The sequence below is a fragment of the Oncorhynchus masou genome, chromosome 22, assembly GCF_036934945.1.
Source record: "Oncorhynchus masou masou isolate Uvic2021 chromosome 22, UVic_Omas_1.1, whole genome shotgun sequence".
NCBI classification, from domain to species: domain Eukaryota; kingdom Metazoa; phylum Chordata; class Actinopteri; order Salmoniformes; family Salmonidae; genus Oncorhynchus; species Oncorhynchus masou.
This window is the reverse complement of record NC_088233.1, coordinates 18,844,429-18,868,327: the sequence shown is the minus strand read 5'-3', so window position 1 is coordinate 18,868,327 and position 23,899 is coordinate 18,844,429. Positions and strand designations below refer to the sequence as shown.

The 23,899-nt window shown below is 41.3% G+C and overlaps 2 protein-coding genes across 2 annotated transcripts in view; both read left to right on the top strand.

Moving 5' to 3' along the window:
* Positions 1–8,225, top strand: part of LOC135508663 (solute carrier family 45 member 3-like) — a 28,731-nt gene extending 20,506 nt beyond the window's left edge. The window contains exon 4 of the mRNA XM_064928899.1: positions 7,791–8,225. Within this exon, the coding sequence (XP_064784971.1) occupies positions 7,791–8,225 (435 nt within the window). The remainder of the gene's footprint in view (positions 1–7,790) is intronic.
* Positions 8,226–13,663: 5,438 nt separating this feature from the next.
* LOC135509137 (fibroblast growth factor 6-like) lies at positions 13,664–23,608 on the top strand. Its single transcript, XM_064929535.1, has 3 exons — positions 13,664–14,405; positions 14,937–15,040; positions 19,727–23,608. The coding sequence occupies exons 1-3, from the start codon at positions 14,096–14,098 to the stop codon at positions 19,901–19,903; spliced, it is 591 nt and encodes a 196-aa protein (XP_064785607.1). The 5' UTR covers positions 13,664–14,095; the 3' UTR covers positions 19,904–23,608.
* Positions 23,609–23,899: the final 291 nt, after the last annotated feature.

Genomic DNA, 23,899 nt, shown 5'->3' with positions numbered 1-23,899 from the left:
TTTGGTCACTTTCTCATTACTTAAACAGTGATGGGGAGATGAACGCTAAAGCAATGCATTACTTTGTGGGACTCAGTCGGCACAAAAATCGCCATGCATGGATCCAGTCTATTCAAATTAGGAATTGTCCTAATTATTCACACACATTTTAGAATGTAATAATAGTTTTAATATTCTGCAAGGGGTAATGACCACGTTTTTGCATGCTATTTGGGGGGAGTAGTGGTTCTACAGTGGGGCAAAAAACTATTTAGTCAGAGGCCTGTAATTTTCATCATAGGTACACTTCAACTATGACAGCGAAAATGAGAAAAGAAATCAAGAAAATCACATTGTAGGATTTTTAATGAATTTATTTGCAAATTATGGTGGAATAAGTATTTGGTCAATAACAAAAGTGTCTCAATACTTTGTTATATACCCTTTGTTGGCAATGACAGAGGTCAAACGTTTTCTGTAAGTCTTCACAAGGTTTTCACACACTGTTGCTGTTTTTTTGGACCATTCCTCCATGCAGATCTCCTCTAGAGCAGTGATGTTTTGGGGCTGTTGCTGGGCAACACGGACTTTCAACTCCCTCCAAAGATTTTCTATGGGGTTGAGGTCTGGAGACTGGCTAGGCCACTCCAGGACCTTGAAATGCTTCTTACAAAGCCACTCCTTCGTTGCCCGGGCGGTGTGTTAGGGATCATTGTCATGCTGAAAGACCCAGCCACGTTTCATCTTCAATGCCCTTGCTGATGGAAGGAGGTTTTCACTCAAAATCTCACGATACATGGCCCCATTCATTCTTTCCTTTACACGGATCAGTCGTCCTGGTCCCTTTACAGAAAAACAGCCCCAAAGCATGATGTTTCCACCCCCATGCTTCACAGTAGGTATGGTGTTCTTTGGATGCAACTCAGCATTCTTTGTCCTCCAAACACGACGAGTTGAGTTTTTACCAAAAAGTTCTATTTTGGTTTCATTTGACCATATGACATTCTCCCAATCTTCTTCTGGATCATCCAAATGCTCTCTAGCAAACTTCAGACGGGCCTGGACATGTACTGGCTTAAGCAGGGGGACACGTCTGGCACTGCAGGATTTGAGTCCCTGGCGGCGTAGTGTGTTACTGATGGTAGGCTTTGTTACTTTGGTCCCAGGTCTCTGCAGGTCATTCACTAGGTCCCCCCGTGTGGTTCTGTGATTTTTGCTCACCGTTCTTGTGATCATTTTGACCCCACGGGGTGAGATCTTGCGTGGAGCCCCAGATTGAGGGAGATTTGTGGTCTTGTATGTCTTCCATTTCCTAATAATTGCTCCCACAGGTGATTTCTTCAAACCAAGCTGCTTACCTATTGCAGATTCAGTCTTCCCAGCCTGGTGCAGGTCTACAATTTTGTTTCTGGTGTCCTTTGACAGCTCTTTGGTCTTGGCCATAGTGGAGTTTGGAGTGTGACTGTTCGAGGCTGTGGACAGGTGTCTTTTATACTGATAACAAGTTCAAACAGGTGCCATTAATACAGGTAACGAGTGGAGGACAGAGGAGCCTCTTAAAGAAGAAGTTACAAGTCTGTGAGAGCCAGAAATCTTGCTTGTTTGTAGGTGACCAAATACTTATTTTCCACCATAATTTGCAAATAAATTCATAAAAAAATCCTACAGTGTGATTTTCTGATTTTTTTTCTCATTTTGTCTGTCATAGTTGAAGTGTACCTATGATGAAAATTACAGGCCTCTCATCTTTTTAAGTGGGAGAACTTGCACAATTGGTAGCTGACTAAATACTTTTTTGCCCCACTGTATATTAGACCCTGTATGTACAATAATATAACATTGAGATCCTTAAATTACAATGAAGTACTTGAAAAAGTCCCTTAAAGTCCTTGAATTTGACTTGCCATTGTTTGTATGAACCCTACTGAAAGGATGTATAGTCCCAGACCTATGTTGTTGTGTAGGTGGAGTCATGAACTGGCTCGAAGTTCGTAACAAAAAAAGGGAGACAACGTAGAGATAAGGAATAACAATATATTAATTAATTAACTAATATTAATTAACTGAACTAAATACAATTAACAATGGTGTGTGTGTAGTCAGTAGTGTAAGTGAGTGGTTGCGTGCATAAATGTGATAATGAGGGGTATTGAAAAGGTGCCAAAGCAAACAAAACAGCCACAAAATCTAGCAGTGTCTGCATGGAGAGATTCTCCTCAATGAATGGGGAAGAGGTGTATTTATCCCGGAACACAGCCGAGCCCAGGTGTCCAATTTCACTGACAAGCCTCCCAGCTCTATCCACTGACATCCTATTAAGGAAAACAAGAGCAAAGAGAGAGAATTTGGCAGACAGAGTAGGAGGGTCATCACCCCCCCACCCCCACCCCCCCATAAAACTGGGGACCAACAAGGACCCCGGAACATCATACCAGTCACAAACAAAATATTGCCCTGGATCCTAATAGAAGATCCAGCCTGCGTCCCAAATGACGCAGCCTGCGTCTCAAATCCATGGGGGTACATGTTCAAACTTTCACTTGCCCCAACCAACCTCGTCCTCCCCAGACCTCAGCAACCGTTACGCACAGGAAGCAACCTTTAAGAGGAAAGAAGAAAATGAGACCAGAAGGGAACAGAACAGCCTTAGCGTTCAGCAAATCTGTCATGGGAGCGACCACAGTAGAGAAGTCCCTACAAAAACTACGGTAATAACCAATCATTCCCAAGAAAAGCACCAGTTCCTTTTTAGTAGTCGGTGGTGGAAAAGCATCAATAGCTACCACCTTAGCCCAAACAGGACACACTTCACCCTGCTCAACCACCTTTCCAAGGTATGTAACGGTCGCCGGAGCAAACTCACATTTAGCCAGATTGCTCGTGAGGCGACCAGTGGTCAAACCAGGCTTGAATACGGGACAGATGTTCCTCCCAAGTATCTGTATATATCACTACATCGTCCAGATAAACAGCGCACCTGGCCAGACCGGAGACAACCCTGTTCATAAGTCGCTGAAAAGTGGCAGGTATTTTACACAGGCCGATACTCATAACCGAAAGCGAGTACAGACAAGAGGGTGTAATAAAGGTAGAGATTTCACATGCCCTACTCGTCAGTGGCACCTGCCAATAGCCCTTTAACAGGTCAAATATGCTCAAACTTAGCTGCGCCAACCAGATCAACGCAGTCCTCCATCCGAGGAAGAGGAAATTAATCTGGCTTAGTGACACTGTTTACCTTACAGTAGTCCGTACAAAATCTGTTTGTCCCATCCTGTTTACTGACCAAGATACAGGGAGAAGCCCAACTGGAGAAAGCTCTGCTATATGGGGTCAGCATCCAACGTCAATATCTTGTTCTATTAAGTTTGTACGTGTAGGTGTATAAGAAAACAAACCTGGAAATCTCAGAATCAGACCGACCATCTCTTCCTGCCCATCAACAGGTAGATGACTGAGAAGGCTGTCTAAAACATCCAGTGTCTGAATTTTTTTAATCTACCCTGCAGTATACAATCATCGGGACCAGGAACATCTTCCTCCCCATGCACGGACCTAGCATGACAAGAACCCAGCGAAATAACGGTATCGGCCAAAATTACAGGTTCTACCATCCTCTGTAGACTCCCCCTGTTCAGCCTCAGAGGAACATGCATAATAGAGATAACAGATTCACATGGCACAGTTGGTGTGCTTTTCTCCGTTCTGGAGTGGCAACTAGATAGTTTTGCTCAGTGCACTGGCGCACAACCGTATATGAACCTTGAAACTTAGCTTGAAAAGGAGAACCAACAATTGGCAGCAGAGCAAGAACCTGGTCACCTGGATGAAGGGCATATTTGATCGAGGCTCAGTTCGCCGATCAAATATGCCCTTCATCCTCTCCTGTGAAGATGATAGCTTCTCTTTAGCCATCTCACCAGCGGCGTACAGGCGTCACCGGAAATCACACATAAAATAACAGGGACTGAGGGGCTCGGAAGACAGTGATTCCAAACAGTGAGGAACTGAGTCAAAGCTTTTAGCACAGACTTAGTCGTGATATACCGGAGTGGATGGGCAGCAGGAAACCTAGTGGTCTGACATCACAGTGAACAGGCAACTACTACCCTTTTTAGAACGAGGCAGAGGACCAACAGTCAATAATCAGATACTCAAAAGGTTGGCTGAGTAAAGGAATAGAAAACAGTGGTACCTGCTTAATTAGGTTTACCAGTTATTTTTTTAACATTTTATTTAACTAGGCAAGTCAGTTAAGAACAAATTCTTATTTTCAATGACGGCCTAGGAAAAGTGGGTTAACTGCCTGTTCAGGGGCAGAACAACAGATTTGAACCTTGTCAGCTCGGGGGTTTGAACTGTCAACCTTCCGGTTACTAGTCCAATGCTCTTACCACTAGGCTACCCTTCCGCCCTTTAATTGACAGGTGTAACAAGTTTTGATGAACTCAGAAACATTCCCTCTTTAACCTAGGCCAAATAAATGTCTTAATATGTGATTGTAGGTTTTCCTCACACCCATATGTCCAGCAACGTCGTTGTGGGAAGTTGTCAACACCATCTCACAAAGCTTAACTGGTACAACAACCTGACTAATAGCCTCCCACAAAACTACCACCATGACACCCACTTTCTCATCAGGACATCTTGGAGAAAATAGCCATGGGCGACACCTCCCAACTGTTCCACAGGCACAATTTGGTAACGCAACTCTTCTAATGTGGGGTCAACCCGTTGCTCCTTGATTACATCGGAGCGGGGTACAGATAATGGGAGAACAAGGAAAGTAGTGACGGATTTCTTTGTGCCATTCTTGTTAGCCGGCACAGTGACCAGGTTGCCACGGCTCATAGAACACGTCACACGTAGAGGACACTTCTAAGAAACTCTGCACACTCATCAGGAATCCCTACAAATGACAGCTTAGCGGAAATCACTAGAGATGGAAACACAATAGGTCATACACGCTCACTAGCCAAGTTACTCCCAAGGATAATGTCAATACCCTCAATAGGCAACGAAGGATGCACCCCCACAACAACCTCACCTTTCACCAGTCCACAATTCAACATCAGTTTATGCAATGGAACTGACAGAGTTCAAACCTATTCCCCTAATTAAAACACTATTCCCCAAATAAGTCTCAGCAGAGAAGGGTAACAGACTCTAACACAAACGACTCAGAGGCACCTGTGTCTCTCAGGATCCTCACTGGCGCTAGGTCGTTACTTCCTAACAGACACAAAACCCTCCGTAATGAAAGGTAAATAGTCTGGGTCAATATGGACTTTCACATGCCCCTGGGCATGAGACAGTGTGTCAGGAGTGAACTGATGTGGGACAGGCACCGCTAACGCCGCAGGCTTAGATTTAACATAAGTGCAAGTACTGAATTTACCCTGAGAACCGGGCATGCGTTTCTCCAATGACCTGAAACCTGACAGTGACACTTGACCAAAGTCAGCTTTACCACAGGGGTCAGGTTCAACCCCAGTTGAATGAAACTCTGCCCTTTGCACCAGAGTATCTTGGTGAGCGAAGCCCAAATCTCGCTGAACGCCCCCACTCACTCCGAATACAGGGCTCTGCAAAGACACTTGAGTCAAAACGCTCACCCACCAAAACCGCAGCTTCATCGACAGTCTTTACTTTTCATTCGTTAATGTACGTGTGGCTATACGAACATGGATTGTGTCCTGAAATTACTCAAATCACACAGCCCTTGGAAATTCATAACTGCAGAGGCGGAACACCAGCGATTAAACTGTGAAGATAACTCAAACTCAACATAAATCTGTCTATCATCTCTTTTAAAGTTCTAAATCATTGGCGGTAAGCCTCAGGAACCAATTCGTAAATCTATAACAGCCATTTTAACCTCATCATAACACAAAGAGCTGAATATGCTTCCTGCTCTTTACCATTCAACACACACTGCAACATTAAAGTGCGGTCAGAATCAGGCCAACTCTTAACGTCAGCAACACGCTCAAACAACGAAAATAATGTCTCAGGGTCCTTCTCATTAAATTTTGGCAACTAAGTTTCCAACAATATCAAATGTGTCCGGGGCACAACCGAAAGAGGAGCGACCCCTAGGTAAATCTGGGTCACCTTCCCAGAGCACACTCTCCCCTGAGAACTTTCCTTCCCTAACAAACTCTAGCCGCTCTTGTTGCAGCTTGATTTTAGCATGCTCCAAATCCTGTTTAAATTCCAATTCCTTTTCATACTCTAGCTGTAACAGAAACAGTTCTTTCTGCTGTTCAAAAAGAAGACTACTAGGGCTAACAGATGGAGCAGCTATTGTAATGAAACGGGGAGATGGTGAGTCCTCAGCAGAAGCTGCCCCTGTGGTAACGTCTACAGTGCCTTGCGAAAGTATTCGCCCCCCTTGAACTTTGCGACCTTTTGCCACATTTCAGGCTTCAAACATAAAGAAATAAAACTGTATTTTTTTGTGAAGAGTCAACAACAAGTGGGACACAATCATGAAGTGGAACGACATTTATTGGATATTTCAAACTTTTTTAACAAATCAAAAACTGAAAAATTGGACGTGCAAAATTATTCAGCCCCCTTAAGTTAATACTTTGTATCGCCACCTTTTGCTGCGATTACAGCTGTAAGTCGCTTGGGGTATGTCTCTATCAGTTTTGCACATCACCAAACATTTTGCACAGCACCAAACATTACAACTCAAAAAAGCTGAAACAAAAGATGCAAACAAAGCACCTAGAATTTAACATAGACTCCATTTTTTCCCCAAACACAATACTAGTATTAGACCTTCATAATGCAACAAAGTGCTATACACCAAAATGTCTAGGAACCAACCTTATGATCCCGGACAAGCCCCCACTTGTCATGAACCGGCTCGAAGTTCATGACAAAAAGGGAGACAACGTGGTGATGGGGAGTAACAAAATATATTTATTAACTGAAGTAAACTAAATACAATTAACAATGGTGCGCGCGCGCGTGTGTGTGTGGTCAGTAGTGTAAGTGAGTGGTTGCATGCATAAATGTGATAATGAGGGGTGTTGAAAGGTGCCAAAGCAAACAAATAAAATGGCCACAAACAAACAGGCCACAAACAAACAAACAGGCCACAAACAAACAAACAAAACAGCCACAAACAAACAAACAAACAAACAAACAAACAAACAAACAAACAAACAAACAAACAAACAAACAAACAAACTCTAACAGTATGTCTATATGGAGAGAATCTCCTCAATGAATGGGGAAGAGGTGTATTTATCCCGGAACACACCCGAGCCCAGGTGTGTCCCATTTCGCTGACGACCCTCCCAGCTCCGCCCACCGACATCATATAAAGGAAAACAAGAGCAAAGAGAGAATTCGGCAGACAGAGTGGGAGAGTCGTCACTGTGGAGTTATGGGCCAATTTGCATATATTCACTGTGGAACTGCATGAAAATCATTTTTATTTTTGTTTCAAACCATTTTGACATTTTTGGATCCCAATGTCACACATTGGCCCCATTATTTATAGAAAGACCCATATGGGATCATATTCTAACCCTGATACATTTCTGTTGACTCCTTTCGACGCTATAGGAGTCAACAGCCATGTATCGGCTGAGTCAACAGCCATGTATCGGCTGAGTCAACAACCATGTATCTTACTCATATTCCAATACAAACAAACGCTCACATCTTGCGCATAATTTTTCTAGCTCTCTCCTGACACATTCATATCTAGCCCTACACACACAAACTCCCTTGCACACACTGCCTAGGCCTAGACTGTATATTGAATGTACTTGTATCTCCTTGCATTTCAGGTTTACATGCCAAATAAGAACATGCTTAAGAATGGGATTGCGGTCAAGCAGGACTCGATCACTCATTTGACAGCCATGGACGAGGAGGGAGGGCTGACCCACAAACTGGGGGACACCAACGGGCATGCTATCTTCAGCCAGGAAGACTCAGACTACTACCCCCCTCCCCACGGCCAGAATGGATCGTCCCTCAGCGCCACGGCCCCCGAGCAGGATGAACCGGAGGGCTACGGGAAGCGAGGTGTAGGGTTGGACTTTGCCATCCTGGACAGCACCTTCCTCCTCTCTCAGGTCTTTCCCACTCTTTTCATGGGCATGATTGTTCAGTTCACAAAGTCCGTCACTGCCTATATGGCCTCCTCTGCCATCTTCGGCATCATCGCCATTTATCTGGCCAACCAGATCATCTTTGACCAAAAGGACCTCAATAGCTGAAAGATTCAGTAACCAGGAGTGAAGGAATGCACGATTGCTTCCAGCATGCAACACTCCAGTGTCATCGCTGGCCGTTGCTATGGCTTTACCAACACATTGCAATGAGGCAGCCTGTCTGTACGTTTGTATGTATGTGTGCTGCAGAATTAAAAGAAAATGTAAACCCGTGACAATTGTTACCTCCAGAGATTACTGCAGGCAGTTACTATGGCTACAAGAGAGAGACTGGCTGGCATTAGCTGGTCTGTTGACACTGTCTGTGTACTTAAGAGTGTTTCTCACCTTGTTCCACTCAGTCACATAGAATACCGCTCAGATAGGTCCCTTCACCTTCTCCTCAGGTACAACTAGCTACACAGCTTGATCAGACTCCATCAGACCTTAGACAACTGAAATGATGTATTACCATTTTATTCTCATCTATGTGTGAAGTGGTGGAGTTTGTCAATGCTATATCTTTAAAATAGTCTGCTTTTAGTCGAAGTCAACAGGAGATTATTGGTCAGTTCTCATGCAGACTGGCCGCGGGAGATAGGAACAAGTTAATCTGGAGAGCCCATTACCTGCTTGGGAAAGAATTTCTGTCTGTTTGTTGTTATCAGCCAGGTTGAAATATTGGGAATGTTAAGTGTCACTGGTCCCTAGTGTTGGATGTTTTTTGGGAATTAACAGGTTTATCATATATATTTTGTATATGAATACAGTACATATATGTATATCCCTATGGGAATGTATTATGCGACCTGTTTGGTAGAGGTCATCTATGAGGTAATCTGTGTAACTGCATTGTTGTTAGGATGAAGTGGTTCAAAGCTTTCATTGGAATTTTTTTCTCCCTCTTTTCAAGAAATATCAGACAGTGCCATATAGTGCCATTCATTACATAATCTCTACTACCATTATCATCCCATGTTCAACCTCATGACAATCTAGGAAAGTAAATGAGGTGAATTATCCAACACTTTAAAAATCCAGGTACACTTATTTTCGGAACTCCATTAATATTCCCATGAGCAAAATACCAAAAAGTCATACCAGCAACACTGCAGTGATACTGTGAACTGGGTTCCTGAAAACAGTTTTGGTATGATGACAGTTCTCTGTGTTCTGTTACATTTTTTATACTTTGCTCTGTGTACCATAAGTGGGTGTATGTGCGTGTGTGTGTTTGTGTGTGCGTGCGTGAGAGAGAGAGAATTTCAAAGTGCAAGTGTGAGTGCCATGAAGAGAGCAGGGCAACATGGTATGACTTTGGATAAGTGCATTTTCTCCTCACCTAAGAGAATACTGCAGTCTTTCTAGATCTCATCTGTTACTGTATATTTAAATAATAGTTTACATTTTAGCAGACACTCTTATCCAGAGCGACTTAAAGTAGGTAGTGAGTGAGTGCATACATTTTCATAATCAAAATATAATAACTAAACATCATTGCATAAATGGACTATTAAATTATGAGGTTGCTAAATACAGTTGGCACTATTGGATATACAGTTTATTCGGAAAGTATTCAGACCCTTGACTTTTTCCACATTTTATTACGTTACATCCTTATTCTAAAATTGATTGAATTGTTTTTTCCTCTCATCAATCTACACACAATACCCCATAATGACAAAGCAAAAACTGTTTTTTCGAAATTTTGAAAATGTATTACAAATATTTTTTTAAATGTAAATATCACATTAACATAAGTATTCAGCCCCTTAACTCAGTACTTTGTTGAAGCATATTTGGCAGTGATTACAGCCTTGAGTCTTCTTGGGTATGACGCTACAAGCTTGACACATCTGTATTTGGGCAGTTTCTCACATTTCTCTCTGCAGATCCTCCCAAGCTCTGTCAGGTTGGATGGAGAGCGTTTCTGCACAGCTAGATGTTCAATTGGGTTTAAGTCCGGACTCTGGCTGGGCCACTCAAGAACATTCAGAGGCTTGTCTGGAAGCCACTCCTGCGTTATCTTGGCTGTGTGCTTAGGGTCGTTGTCCCAGTCTGAGGTCCTGAGCGCTCTGTACTTTGCTCCGTTCATTTTTCCCTCGATCCTCACTAGTCTCCCAGTCCCTGCCGCTGATAAACATCTCCAAAGCAAGATGCTGCCACTACCATACTTCACTGTAGGGATGGTGCCAGGTTTCCCTCAGACGTGATGCTTGGCCTTCAGGCCAAAGAGTTCAATCTTGGTTTCATCAGACCAGAGAATCTTGTTTCTCATGGTCTGAGAGTCTTTAGGTGCCTATTGGCAAACTCCAAGCGGGCTGTCATGTGCCTTTTACTGAGGAATGGCTTCCGTCTGGCCACTCTACCATAAAGGTCTGATTGGTGGAGTGCTGGTTGTCCTTCTGGAGGTTCTCCCATCTCCACAGAGGAACTCAGAAGCTCTCTCAGAGTGAACATCGGGTTCTTGGTCACCTCCCTGACCAAGGCCCTTCTCACTCGATGGCTCAGTTTGGCCAGGTGGCCAGCTCTAGGAAGAGTCTTGGTGGTTCCAAACTTTTTCATTTAATAATGATGGAGGCCACTGTGCTCTTGGGGACCTTCAATGGTGCAGACATTCTTTGATAACCTTCCCGAGATCTGTGCCTCAACACAAATCTGTCTCGGAGCTCTACGGACAATTCCTTCGACCTCATGACTTGGTTTTTGCTCTGGCATGCACTGTCAACTGTGGGACCTTATATAGACAGGTGTGTGCCTTTCCAAATCATGTCCAATCAATTGAATATAGCACTGGTGGATTCCAATCAAGTTGTAGAAACATCTCAAGGATGATCAATGGAAACAGGATGCATCTGAGCTCAATTTCGAGTCTCATAGCAAAGTTTCTGAAAACATACACTACCGTTTAAAAGTTTGGGATCACTGAGAAATGTCCTTGTTTTTGAAAGAAAAGCAAAACAATTGGTCCATTAAAATAACATCAAATTGATCAGAAATACAGTGTAGACATTGTTAATGTTGTAAAGGACAATTGTTGTTGGAAACGGCTGACTTTTAATGGAATATCTACATAGGCGTACAGAGGTCCATTATCAGCAACCATCACTCCTGTGTTCCAATGGCACATTGTGTTAGCTAATAAAAGTTTATCATTTTAAAAGGCTAAAAACAGCTGAAAACTGTTGTGCTGGCCTTCTTTAGACGAGTTGAGTATCTGGAGCATCAGCATTTGTGGTTTCGATTACAGGTTCAAAATGGCTAGAAACAAATAGCTTTCTTCTGAAACTCGTCAGTTAGTCTATTCTTGTTCTGAGAAGTGAAGGCTATTCCATGCAAGAAATTGCCAAGAAACTGAAGATCTTGTACAATGCTGTGTACTACTCTCTTCACAGAACAGCACAAACTGGCTCTAACCAGAATAGAAAAAGTGGGAGGCCCCGGTGCACAACTGAGCAAGAGGACAAGTACATTAAAGTGTCTTGTTTGAAAAACAGATGCCTCACAAGTCCACAACTGTCAGCTTCATTAAATAGTACTCGCAAAACACCAGTCTCAACGTCAACAGTGACGAGGCGACTCCGGGATGCTGGCCTTCTAGGCAGAGTTGCAAAGAAAAAGCCATATATCAGACTGGGCAATAAAAAGAAAAGATGAAGATGGGCAAAAGAATACAGACACTGGTTAACTTTTTAAAAATAACAGATTTACTTTTTGGAAATTCCCCCCACACTCAGAAAATACTCATCTGAGTTACTGTAGATCATAAGGACATACTGCCAGACTGCTTGGAAAAATAAGTCAATTTTGCAAGTGCCTCTATTAAAAATGTCAGTATTTTTTGTACATATGTCGGTAGTTATTGTTCTTTTAAAAACCATAAGCACATATTAAAGTATGCCTTCTTCTTGCCTTCTTTTCCTTGCATCTATCAAAGGTGTAAGGTGCAAAAGCTATTTCTGTGAAAAAATGATAAATGATTATTTAGTGTAGATGTGGTATAAAGACATCTTCTGCTCTATAATTTATTGGGATATTCTTCCATCCCTCTCTTTCATCACTGGCTGCTTACTTTCAGATAGTTTATTGATCTCGACTGCTGTCACAAAGTTAATGATTTCCTGGTTGATCATGCAGAATAGTACACTCATGATATTTAAAAATATGATTTTGTTTGCTTTAAAGTTAAATATATATATATATATATATATAATATAACATAATATATATAACTTTAAAGCAAACAAAATCATATTTTTAAATATCATGAGTGTACTATTTTGCATGATCAACCAGGAAATCATTAACTTTGTGACAGCAGTCGAGATCAATAAACTATCTGAAAGTAAGCAGCCAGTGATGAAAGAGAGGGATGGAAGAATATCCCAATAAATTATAGGAATGAATATATATATTAATTCCTCCTGACCATTTCCTGTATTAGTTCTGGTTTTGAATGTGCATTTCCTGATGATGACTAATGCCTGTGCAGAATATGGTAAACTCATCGTGTATCATTATTTATTTGTAAATAGGTAGTTGTCAATACTGTTGCATCTGGGTCAAGTATAACCATTGTTCCTCTGTTTTGAGTTCCCCCATATTTAGTTTAGTTGATATTTCATAGACATAAGTAACCATTGAATTTCAACAAGTTAGCAAATGTTTTGGTCCTTTATTTGTCCAAATGCCCAGTGTTTGGGTTAGTTGTGCTTCATGATAGCAAGTGCCAAGGATCTTCACATTGGGCCTATTTGCCGATGACTGTATGATTACGAATCTGCTATTATGTCCTCAGTTTTCACTGATGCTCCGAATGTGTTGTCCTTGGTATTTTCAGCCTTCATAGAAATCGAATCATTTTTATTATACATCCAGATTGGATATCAATGTGCAGTCACCAAATATACTTGTATACAAATAAATGTACTGCATTGTAAAATGCTTGTCTGAGATGTTGTATGTCACTAAGAACTTTGTACAGTTTGTGAAAATGATTTGAACTATGGTCAATGGTGGTTGCGTATGAGGCACAGTTATTAAAACCTTTGGAAATAGCGCCTTCCATCGGAATTTCCAACCAAATGGATGACATGTGTTAAGGGGTCCGGTGGAAGCGCGCGACTGTATATAATCAATTGACGTATAGGCATGCTCCGTGGTGGCATTACAAAGAAAATATGTTATGCCTTTATGTTTCAGGCAAGGGGAAGGAATAGGCTATGAGAGACGTTTCGGGGAAGCCGAATTGCGCACTAGGCCTAGCCTTAATAAACAAGCAGCATAGGATGTGGCCTGCAAGGGTGCCATTGCTCTCCGGTGACAAGTGAAAGTTTACACCATCCTTCTAAATAAGGAAGCAGCCTGTCAGACATATGACCACCGCAGCAATTTGGGAGCTGCCAAAGTGTCCATCATGTCCCGCAGTTGCTTAACGCCACCCAATGAGGTCTCTCGCTTCCTTGGTTTCACGGGCGCTGTGACAGTGTTCCGTTGAACTCTCCACAGACAAGGCACTGCAGTTCAGCGACTCTTTTCTTGTTCGCAACTTCACTCTCTCCATCCTCGGCCCTTGTATTGTTCGACTGAGCAGCGGTGAAGTCAGCATGACGTCATCTAGATATGCGATAGCCTGGCAAGGTGAAACAGAGTTTTGGTGAGTGGTTTTCTCCACGGCCTGCGTTGCGCGGAGCTGCAAAACATGGTAATCATCACCGCCACCACCTCAAGCTCTGCCGCGCACTCTCCTATTTCTATCCCTCTGCACCGGGGCTCTCGTTTCATACCCAGAGTTCAGACTTGCGTTCCAAAAATAATCCACTGCCAGCATGCCGATGGAAGAAAAACAAGAAGAGTGGTATTTTTAGGGCCATTAATTTTGACCACGTGCCCCGAAGGTAAACCGGAAGGCCATTGCGCAAAGGCTCCTCATCAGTATGTCCTACGAGGCCAGCACGCACTGGACGTTGACTGCGATTGTTCTCTTGGGGTACCTAGTCGGGATTGTGTCATCCTATGCTATTCCAAGCAGGACAAATGCAACTTTATTGGAGAAAAGATGGGAGACCCTCTTCTCCCGCTCCATTCTGGGCATCTCGGGGGAGAGATCGGACCTGAACTGGGAGAGTGACTATTTGCTAGGTATCAAAAGAGTGCGGAGGCTCTACTGCAACGTGGGTATCGGGTTTCACCTCCAGGTCCTCCAAGACGGCAGGATAAATGGTGTACATAATGAAAACCAGTACAGTGAGTTGCTTCCACAGATGTAATGCAATAGACATCACATAAAGGGGTCGTCAATAATTATGCATCTAACAGTGCCTATAGCCCATATTTTGCATGATGTGTCATAAGACGCGAAGGGAACATTGGATGACTTCTAGAGCAAAGACAGATCTATTAAAAACACTATCCACCAGTGCTAAATATCTCCCTAAGCTCAAACATGACATGAATGTATGGACGTATTTAGACAACAACTTATTTTTACACTGGCTCCTACAGCGGCCCAGAAACGAACAGTCACCGACACCGCACACGTCCAAAAGGGCAATTATTACACGATAGCCTAAACTGAGCAAATATCGAAAATTGAATGTGGGAATGTATATAGAACAAAGACTCAGCATCATGCGTAGCAACCTGCAAGGTTACACCCACAGATGTAGAGCACATCCTAGCTATAGCCTAGCCTACAACCATTTCGAAACATATTTTGTGCCAATCTGATCGGATGTGTTTTTCCAATATGTAATATTTGGTATTTTGTTCAATTAGGTCTATTAGAGATCTCAACGGTAGAGCGAGGAGTGGTTAGCTTGTATGGTGTGAGAAGTGAGCTGTTTGTCGCAATGAATGGCCGAGGAAGGTTATACGGAACGGTAGGTATGATCACTATTACATTTATTGTCCTGCAATATCTGTTTGAATGGTTCCGCGTGGCATTTGCTATTTTGACTGATCGGGTTTTATTTGCATGTAATTTAAAGATATTGGGTGTGCCTATCTTAACATGTGCTGTGAATTATGTGATTAGACATATGCTAGTGGAATGCTATTTTGGTATTTTTGATGGTTCATTATATATATGTTTACCCTTATTATGCGTTCGTATTTAATTGTAGGCAGCAAATGAGCTAGGGGCCTGTTCATGGTCGACTTGCCTTGGGCAATAATGAGGTTAACAGACGCATCATTTTGTCACGCTCTGTAATATGGCCCTGCGGGCGGGGGAAAGCCCCCCGACACTCCATAACCTGCCATGGTGACTTGGGACCATATGAAATTCGTCCATTAAAGATGAATATTATTTACATGTTAGGTTACATTTGTAGGTTATGCCTATCACTGAAGCCCCGTTTATACCTGGTGCTAATATGGGACCTTTGTCCTGATCTTATATACATTCTGATAATATACACATTATATTAAAATGTGTCTTATCTGTCCACTGTGTCTGCATTGTGACCAGATTTGCTGGTCCCTTCACGTATGCAAATGATTTCACAGCTATTATTTCAAAATAATATGTATTTATTGTAAGACACATATTGATGTAATCAGTGAATGGTGCCTCCTGTCAATGGTTTTAGAGGGCAAAATAATTAGGATTTAAAATGGTTTCTCTGTCCAGATCTGTATACACTTGTAAGATATCCAGACACAATGTGTGACTGACTACCTCCGGAGGTGGGCAAGATGATCTGACCACAATCAGATCACAATGTGTCTTTTGATTGTCTACACCTGTCTACAAACCTGTCTACAAATGTGGGCAAAATCAGAATGTGGACAGGATCTGGACTAAAAAACGCAAATTAGAACCAGGTATAAATGGGGCTTGAGTGAAGTGCATCCTCTGACTATGGATGTTGAACAAATAGTTTTGAGTTAGGCTTGAGTTAGTCTCCAACAGGTCGATCAAGAGCTACCAGTAGCTCACTGCCCACCTGTGAGTAGCTCACCAAACAATTCTGAAACTACACTAAAATATATATATATATGCTATAATTTCAAAGATTTTACTGAGTTTCAAAGATTTTACTAAATTCATTAGGCCATAATCTATGGATTTCACATGACTGGGAATACAGATATGCCTCGGTACGTCACAGAAAGGTAGGGGCATGGATCAGAAAACCATTCAATATATGGTGTGACCACCATTTGCCTCATGCAGCGCAACACATTGCCTTCGCATAGAGTTGATCAGGCTGTGGATTGTGGCCTGTGGAATGTTGTCCAGCTCCTCTTCAATGGCTGTGCGAAGTTGCTGGATATTTTCCTGGAACTGGAACACGATGTCGTACATGTCGATCCAGAGCATCCCAAAATGCTCAATGGGTGACATGTCTTGTGAGTATGCAGGCCATGGGAGAACTGGGACTTTTTCAGCTTCCAGGAATTGTGTACAGATACTTGCTACATGGGGCCATGCATTATCATGCTGAAACATGAGGTGATGGCGGCGGATGAATGGCACGACAATGTCCTCAGGGTATTATCGTGGTATCTCTGTGCATTCAAATTGCCATTGATAAAATGCAATTGTGTTCGTTGTCCAGTAGCTTCTCCCTGCCCATACCATAACCTAACCGGTTATGACGCCGAACTGCAGTCAGGACAATAAACACCCAGATTAGCTTCCCTGAGATGGTTTCTGACAGTTTGTGCAGAAATTCTTTGGTTGTGCAAACCCACAGTTTCATCAGCTGTCAGATGGCTGGTCTCAGACGATCCGACAGATGAATAAACCAGATGTGGAGGTCCAGGGCTGGCATGGTTGCATGTGGTCTGCGGTTGGAGACCTGTTGGATATACTACCACATTTTCTAAAATGACGTTAGAGGCGGCTAATGGTAGAGAAATTAACACGCAGTTCTCTGGCAACAGCTCTGGTGGACATTCCTGCAGTCAGCATGCCAATTGCACGCTCTCTCAAAACTTGAGACATCCGTAGCATTGTGTTATGTGACAAAACTGAGTGGTCTTTTATTGTTCCCAGCACAAGGTACACCTGTGTAATGATCTTGCTGTTTAATCAGCTTCTTGACATGCCACACCTGTCAGGTGGATGGATTATCTAGGCAAAGGAGAAATGCTCACTAACAGGGATGTAAACAAATTAGTGCGCAACATTTGAGAGGAATAAGATTTTTATGTGTATGAAAAATGTCTGAGATCTTTTATTTCAGCTCATGAAGCATGGAACAAAGACTTTCCATGTTGCGTTTATATTTTTGTTCAGTATACATGCAATTTTCACGTGTTCTCACAAGTATCAGACACCGCAAGCTCCCAGCTAGCCTACTATCTAATCAACGCAACATTGACATTATCCCACCCCAGGTTAGCCACTATTGGCCAAACATAACACAATATCTGATAATTAATTTCCAGCAATATTGCCCCTGTCTGTCTGTGGTGCGCGTGTTTGTCTATCACTCCGTGTGTAGCCAGTTGACGTGATTTTGACAGAAATACTTTCCCCAAAACCTTCTCAATTAAATGTTAACTGCAAAGTAGGATTATCTGGTAGAAGTATATCATGAGTAAGTATTTGTATCTATTATGTGTTATTTGCAAACTTTGCAATTAAATGAGCAGCAGCAGTACATAACCATGCTAATTATGCGTAATTAAAGGGGCCAAATGCGCAATTAAAGGGGAATTACACTCGAATCAAAATGTGTTCCTTTTCTTCTAGACCCCCCCAAAATTGTCTTCTGGTGTGATTTAAGCATTAACATGGACTCAGAACGTTCCAATTTTGTTGTTTCTGTATGAACAATTGTACATTTGAGAGTTAAAAACAAAAAACATCGAAAACCAGGAAAAAGAAAACTGAGAAAAGATCATTTCGGAAAATATAAAACAGAATTGGAAAAAAAAATACAGATTTTATAGGGCCCCCTTAGAGTTGATGATTATTCTATTATTCTTCCAGGTATATTGACAGAAAACAATGCACTACTTTCTCTTGTACCCCAAGGACCCAGAAAGAGTTGCAGAGAGAAGGAAAGAATGTGCCTATTTGAAAGTTAGAATTTTTTTAATTCATTTTATTTATTAGCTCTCGAAGGTTGGAGACCACTGTATTAGGGTATCTGACGGACTTCATCAGCTCCCCGTCTTGTCGATGGTCCCAGCACATGCTATCTTTTCACAACTTATTATTGCAGAAATTGTCAGAAAAATAATACTCTGAAAAATATTATTTGTGAAATGTATAGTAGGGTAGACATACGATTCACAATGAACAACTTGCAAGGTGAGCAAAAGAAGGTCCATGCAGCTTTCCAATTGCGCATCACCAAAAGGATACAGTTACATAGTGCATGCAATTAACAACACGTTTACATATAAGACATACTCTGGTATTTTGGTAACTAATAAAGTATTTTTTAAACCTCTCGCTTTGGGCTGGATGTGTCAATGTGTAGTTCATGCATGCATAATCTATGATCAGAATTACTGCCTTACCTCAATTAGCCACGAAATCCCTAGTTTGAAAGTAACTGTTTTCTTGAAGCTGTGTTGTGCCATTTTCCCTACATTTCACGCAATGTAGACCAGCACCCGAGCAATTCGAGTTTTAACCAATGAGCTTCAGCCCCTCAAGCATTTGATTGACAGCTAGCAAGAGGACTGCCCAGCGTTATCCAATGAGGTTGCACGGCCCAGTGGACACAGTGGAGAGAGAGAGAGCGCAATTACATGGTGCACATGTGTGACGTAGTACGCAATTTTCAGGGACCACTTTTGGTTCGTGAGTGATACATTCAGAACTACTGGCTAAAAAGTATACAAAAGTACTAGATAATCTCTTTAATTATTGCACTAAAAATTCATTGGTTAATAGGCTAATTAATTACCCATATGGGTGAGAAATAAGTTGTACAGCAGTGCTACCTGTGTGTGATACACATTCATCGATGTTTTAAAAGGCTAGTTCACATTTACTTATTACTACACATAAATAAGTCTATAGACCTGTAGTCTATAGGAGTTAGTAAACCAACATTTGCTTTTGTTCAGTTAGCTGCAGCTTAGTATTGTCTTCATCAGCACAAACTATGGGAGTGGTAGGTAAGGTCCCTGTTAGCATGCTCCCAATAGCATGTGTAAACCCCTCCAAAACAGCAACATGCACAGTGCATTTTTTGTTGTTGATATTGAGTGAGTATGATATTTCAGGATTATATCAGTCAATTTCAATTTTTTATTGTAGTTTTCAATAAAAAAGAGAACATGCTGCAATTTTGGTTAGATATCCCCTCAAGAACATACATGATAAACAATTTAGTTTATTATGAATTTTGGATGGAGCAAGATATGTGCTAGTCTTCAGAGACAAAGGTTTACAGGTTCTTCTATCAACCCCAAATTTGCTACAATATGTTAGTGCATGGCTCCCTTACTATACATGTGAACTAATTCTGGGTGAGGATGAAATGTATGCATGGCATGTATTTTTCAGTGCAACTTGTACAACTGTATAAAACTGGTAACTGAAACTTAACTTGGCCATACTTTTTCTTTGACCTTTTCTCCTTTGTTATTTTCAGACAGTCTTCCATGATGAGTGCAAGTTCAGAGAGAGCATGCTGCCAAACAACTACAACGCCTATGAGTCTTCCGTTTACAGAGGCTCCTACATTGCTCTCAGCAAGCATGGCCGTCTGAAGAGAGGCAAAAAGGCCACCACTGCCATGACTGTGACACACTTCCTCCCCCGAATATGAGCAAAACTGGCAGGCAATAACTCACTTATTTGCACATGTGGATTGTTGTCCAGGTAACATTATACTGTATACACCAATACAAATATGATTGAAAAAGAAAGAAATACCACTATATGATAGTATTTATTCAGTCTTTATATGTATATTTCGGTAGCTTACTTTGTATTAGAACTTACGGATATGCCATTAATTGCTGCTTATTATTTTATCAGTATTATATAAGGGGTGGAGAAGCTTCATCTGTCCCCTTCACTTTGAATGGGTGCTTGCCATACATAAAAGGTGGAGACCTTGTCCTGTCAGTAGATGACAGCTCATCTCAGCATCTAGAAGTGAAATGGATACTTTTTTATTACCTCAAAGCGCCATTTCCCGAATGAAATAATGTGTGCATGATATTTCTACTGAGAAGAATGCCTGTTTACTTTGAACTTTTGTCATTATCCATCAAGAACTAAAAATGTTCCATCATCTGTGTCAACATTATATAATTGTCTAGTAAGGGCAACTAGAGCACTCACCAAATATTTCTTTCCTTGCTTTGTGATGAGGGGGTGGTTGCCTTTGATTCCTACTTGTGGCTCCTTCCCTTGCATGTGAGAAACGCTCCCCTCAGTCAGAAATAGGGATGACACGCAAGTCATCACTCCCTCAGTGACTCCGGGGGGCTTTAGCCCAATTCCTAGAGGGCCAAAAGTATCTTCAGTTTATTTTCTTTCCAAATTTAGATCAGTTAAGTAATTGAGACTGTGTTGGACAGGCCGGGCCCCTCACAGCCATTGATGTGGGAAGCTAGAACTGGAGACCCACCATGCTAGGAGAACTTTGACAATCCTGTTTTTTTTAGGCTAGAGGGTTTTATGAGGCTGAGTGTGAAATGGCTGGATGTTTAGACCAGATTGAAATGTGTGTGTGTCTGGTCTGGACTAACTGGGAGACTGCTGTATTGATCGATCAAACAGTTTGATTCCTTTTTTAAACTGAGGAGGATTGAAACCTTAACTTATCTGCCGGTTTGAAAAACATGTTAGCACTTTTACAGTATCTCCATTTCTGCAGTAAATGTTGAGCTGCATAAATAGTGCTTGTTTTCACGTTCACTCTGTAAATGAGGGTCTGCTACATTAATTAGAAAAATATGTAAATATTCCTATTACATTTTTTGAGAAGGGATCATTATTTCACGCAATTAAGATGTGCTAACAACATTTCAGGTATCACAATCTGGCTATTATGTCTAATACCTGATATTTATATAATAATAAGGATTGTACTCATATGTACCTGTTTCTCTCTTTTATTGTTTAAACTGGTTATTAAGTTGTAAGATCTTGTGTGGAAGAAAAACAGAAGCAATGTCTCAAAGCAATTCACCAAAGGCTTTACAGTAGTGATGTTTGAAGTCAATGCTTGCTTGCTCTCCTCCTCGAATACTGTACCTGAGCAGACCCCCCTTGGCCAGTTGACACTGTAAAACCCTTTGTTCAACAACAGTCCTGAGATTCCAGAAGTATCCTTCCTCTCCCACCCGAAGCCATTTTAGTACAAGGTCAGAGTCATAGACCTCTTTCACTGTGTCTAAACACATGGTGTTCAGGTTCACCAGTATCACTTTGCCCCTTTGACGCCTCTTTGCCCTACGTTCGCTCCGTTATTCCTTTATTTATTTATGAATGGTGTGTAGCTCAATGAAAACCTTGCATGAATGACATAAGGTGATTTTTAGTTGTAAGTGGTTTGATTCTGTATCTCTCTTTGACTGGTCGCCAATGAGCATGGATTTATTGGGAATGGAGTGGCATAATCTGATTTAAAGATTTACCTTACAATGCTATAAGTATGTTTGGTGTGTCTGAGTAAAATACACAGGAATATCTTTTACCAAACTTTAACTTTACCCCTGTTAAATTCTACTTCCAACACAGCATTGGTAGCCCACTGTAAAATGGATGTGAGATGGTACTTACCCACACACAAGTACTTACAGTCGTAAGAAGAGACAGGCTGAGGCTTGATGCAGTGTCTGGTTGTGATGGAACACAGGAAGCATCTGTGTCAAATCAAATCAAATTTTATTTGTCACATACACGTGTTTAGCAGATGTTATTGTGGGTGTAGTGAAATGCTTGTGTTTCTAACTCCGACAGTGCAGTAATATCTAACAAGTAATATTTAACAGTTTCACAACATATACCCAAAATACACGTAAATCTAAATAAGGAATGGATTAAGAATATATATACATATATGTCAGTGATGCATTGGACTAAGATACAGTGGCATAGTATAGAGTGCAGTATATACATATGAGATGGGTGATGCAATATTTACAAACCATTAAAGTGACTAAGATACCGTAGACTAGTATAGAGCACAGTTTACACATATGAGATGAGTAATGCAAGATACGGAGACATTATTAAAGTGACTAGTATTTCATTTCATTGTCAACAGTCATCATACTCCATATTTGCCACAGCCAAAGAGAAAGCAAAGTTCCAATCACATCAATTCACCAAGCTGAAATTATATTGATGTGCTAGCGAGGCGCTATTTACATCAAGGAGGATGGCAGACAATGAAAATATGTAACACAAAGGCTGTTCTGGATTTGAACCGTTATGAGACAAAACACGATTTTATATGGATAACTAGTAGTGCTGTTGCTTGAACAATGGTGCTCCCAGGAGATATAGCTACTGTGATAGTTATGCAAGGTAAAAGTATTGCTCAGTCTGCCAAGTAGCATCATCTCTACAGCTAGCACCAGATCAAGCCCACTTTCATTGTCACAATGGAACTGAAAAATGTCTTCACCACCACCTACCTATTCAGGATGATGATCAGTAACTGAGGAATGAATGAAAACAAGCTTTTCCACTGTCTTGCATGTGTTCGTCTGGGATGATAACATAGCAGGATTCATGGTTTATTGAATTTGGATGGTGCAACATCTTCTCTTCCATCTTTTCTTCTCCCCACAATGTCATCACAATTAGACATGAAATATGAATGTTCATGAAGGTGAATAATATTTGTTTTGATAACAACATACTTATCATCCTTTTTTTCACATGGGCAACAGGACACTATCATGACAACATGCAAATACGTGAACTGAAATAGATATTTGGAAGTGTGAGAATTGTGCCTCTGTCACAATGGCTTCTCATGTCATGACTGGCACCTAGTTCAGTGTCCACCTGTTAGTCCTGACCATAGGTCTTTGTACCAAATGTATTAAAGCTGCTTAAAGAGTGTTAGATACTCAAATGGTGTTCAAGCCTACGGTAACTTACAATACAGTGCGTTGCAGGCTCTCCAACTTGTGAAAAGGTGCTATGGGTGGTAGTGGATAAGGGTGTGGTGGTAGCGATTCAGTGTGTGTCCCTGTGTGTCGGCAGCCTAAGTTTGAGTTCTCTCAGTTTTCTATTCCTGCACTGAGGGGAGTGTGCTTCCTTCTGAATCCCCCTCCTCTTTTTTAACATATACCTCACCTTCTGCCTTAGTTCCGATTTATTGAAATGATTGTAAATTAGTTTGAAATAACAGACTTCTCCAATCATTTGTTTCTTAAAAAATATGATGACGAGTAAGAATGCTAATATACTAAAAATGGTTTTCCTTTTATTTTTGTACGTATGTGCTGTGCACAGCAGTCAACTGTATTCCTGAATGAATAATAAAACATGTTTTATATGGGTTGTTATTGTTGTTGTTATTTTATGCCTGTGGTGTATGTCAATTGTGAACTGGATTTAGAATGATGTAACCTCCTATGTGTTGATTTGGTCAAGGCCACCCTGAGTATTTTATATTGAGAAGTAGGTAGGTAATACAGTACTCAAGACAAAATATGCCAGCGGTTTACATGTTTCTTTGTGGCAGTTGATAAATAAATGTAACTATTTCAAGGACTGTACTGCAATTCTCAACACACTCAAATTCCTTTATTATATGTGAAGCTGGGGCTCCCCCTTCTGGCAAAAATAAATA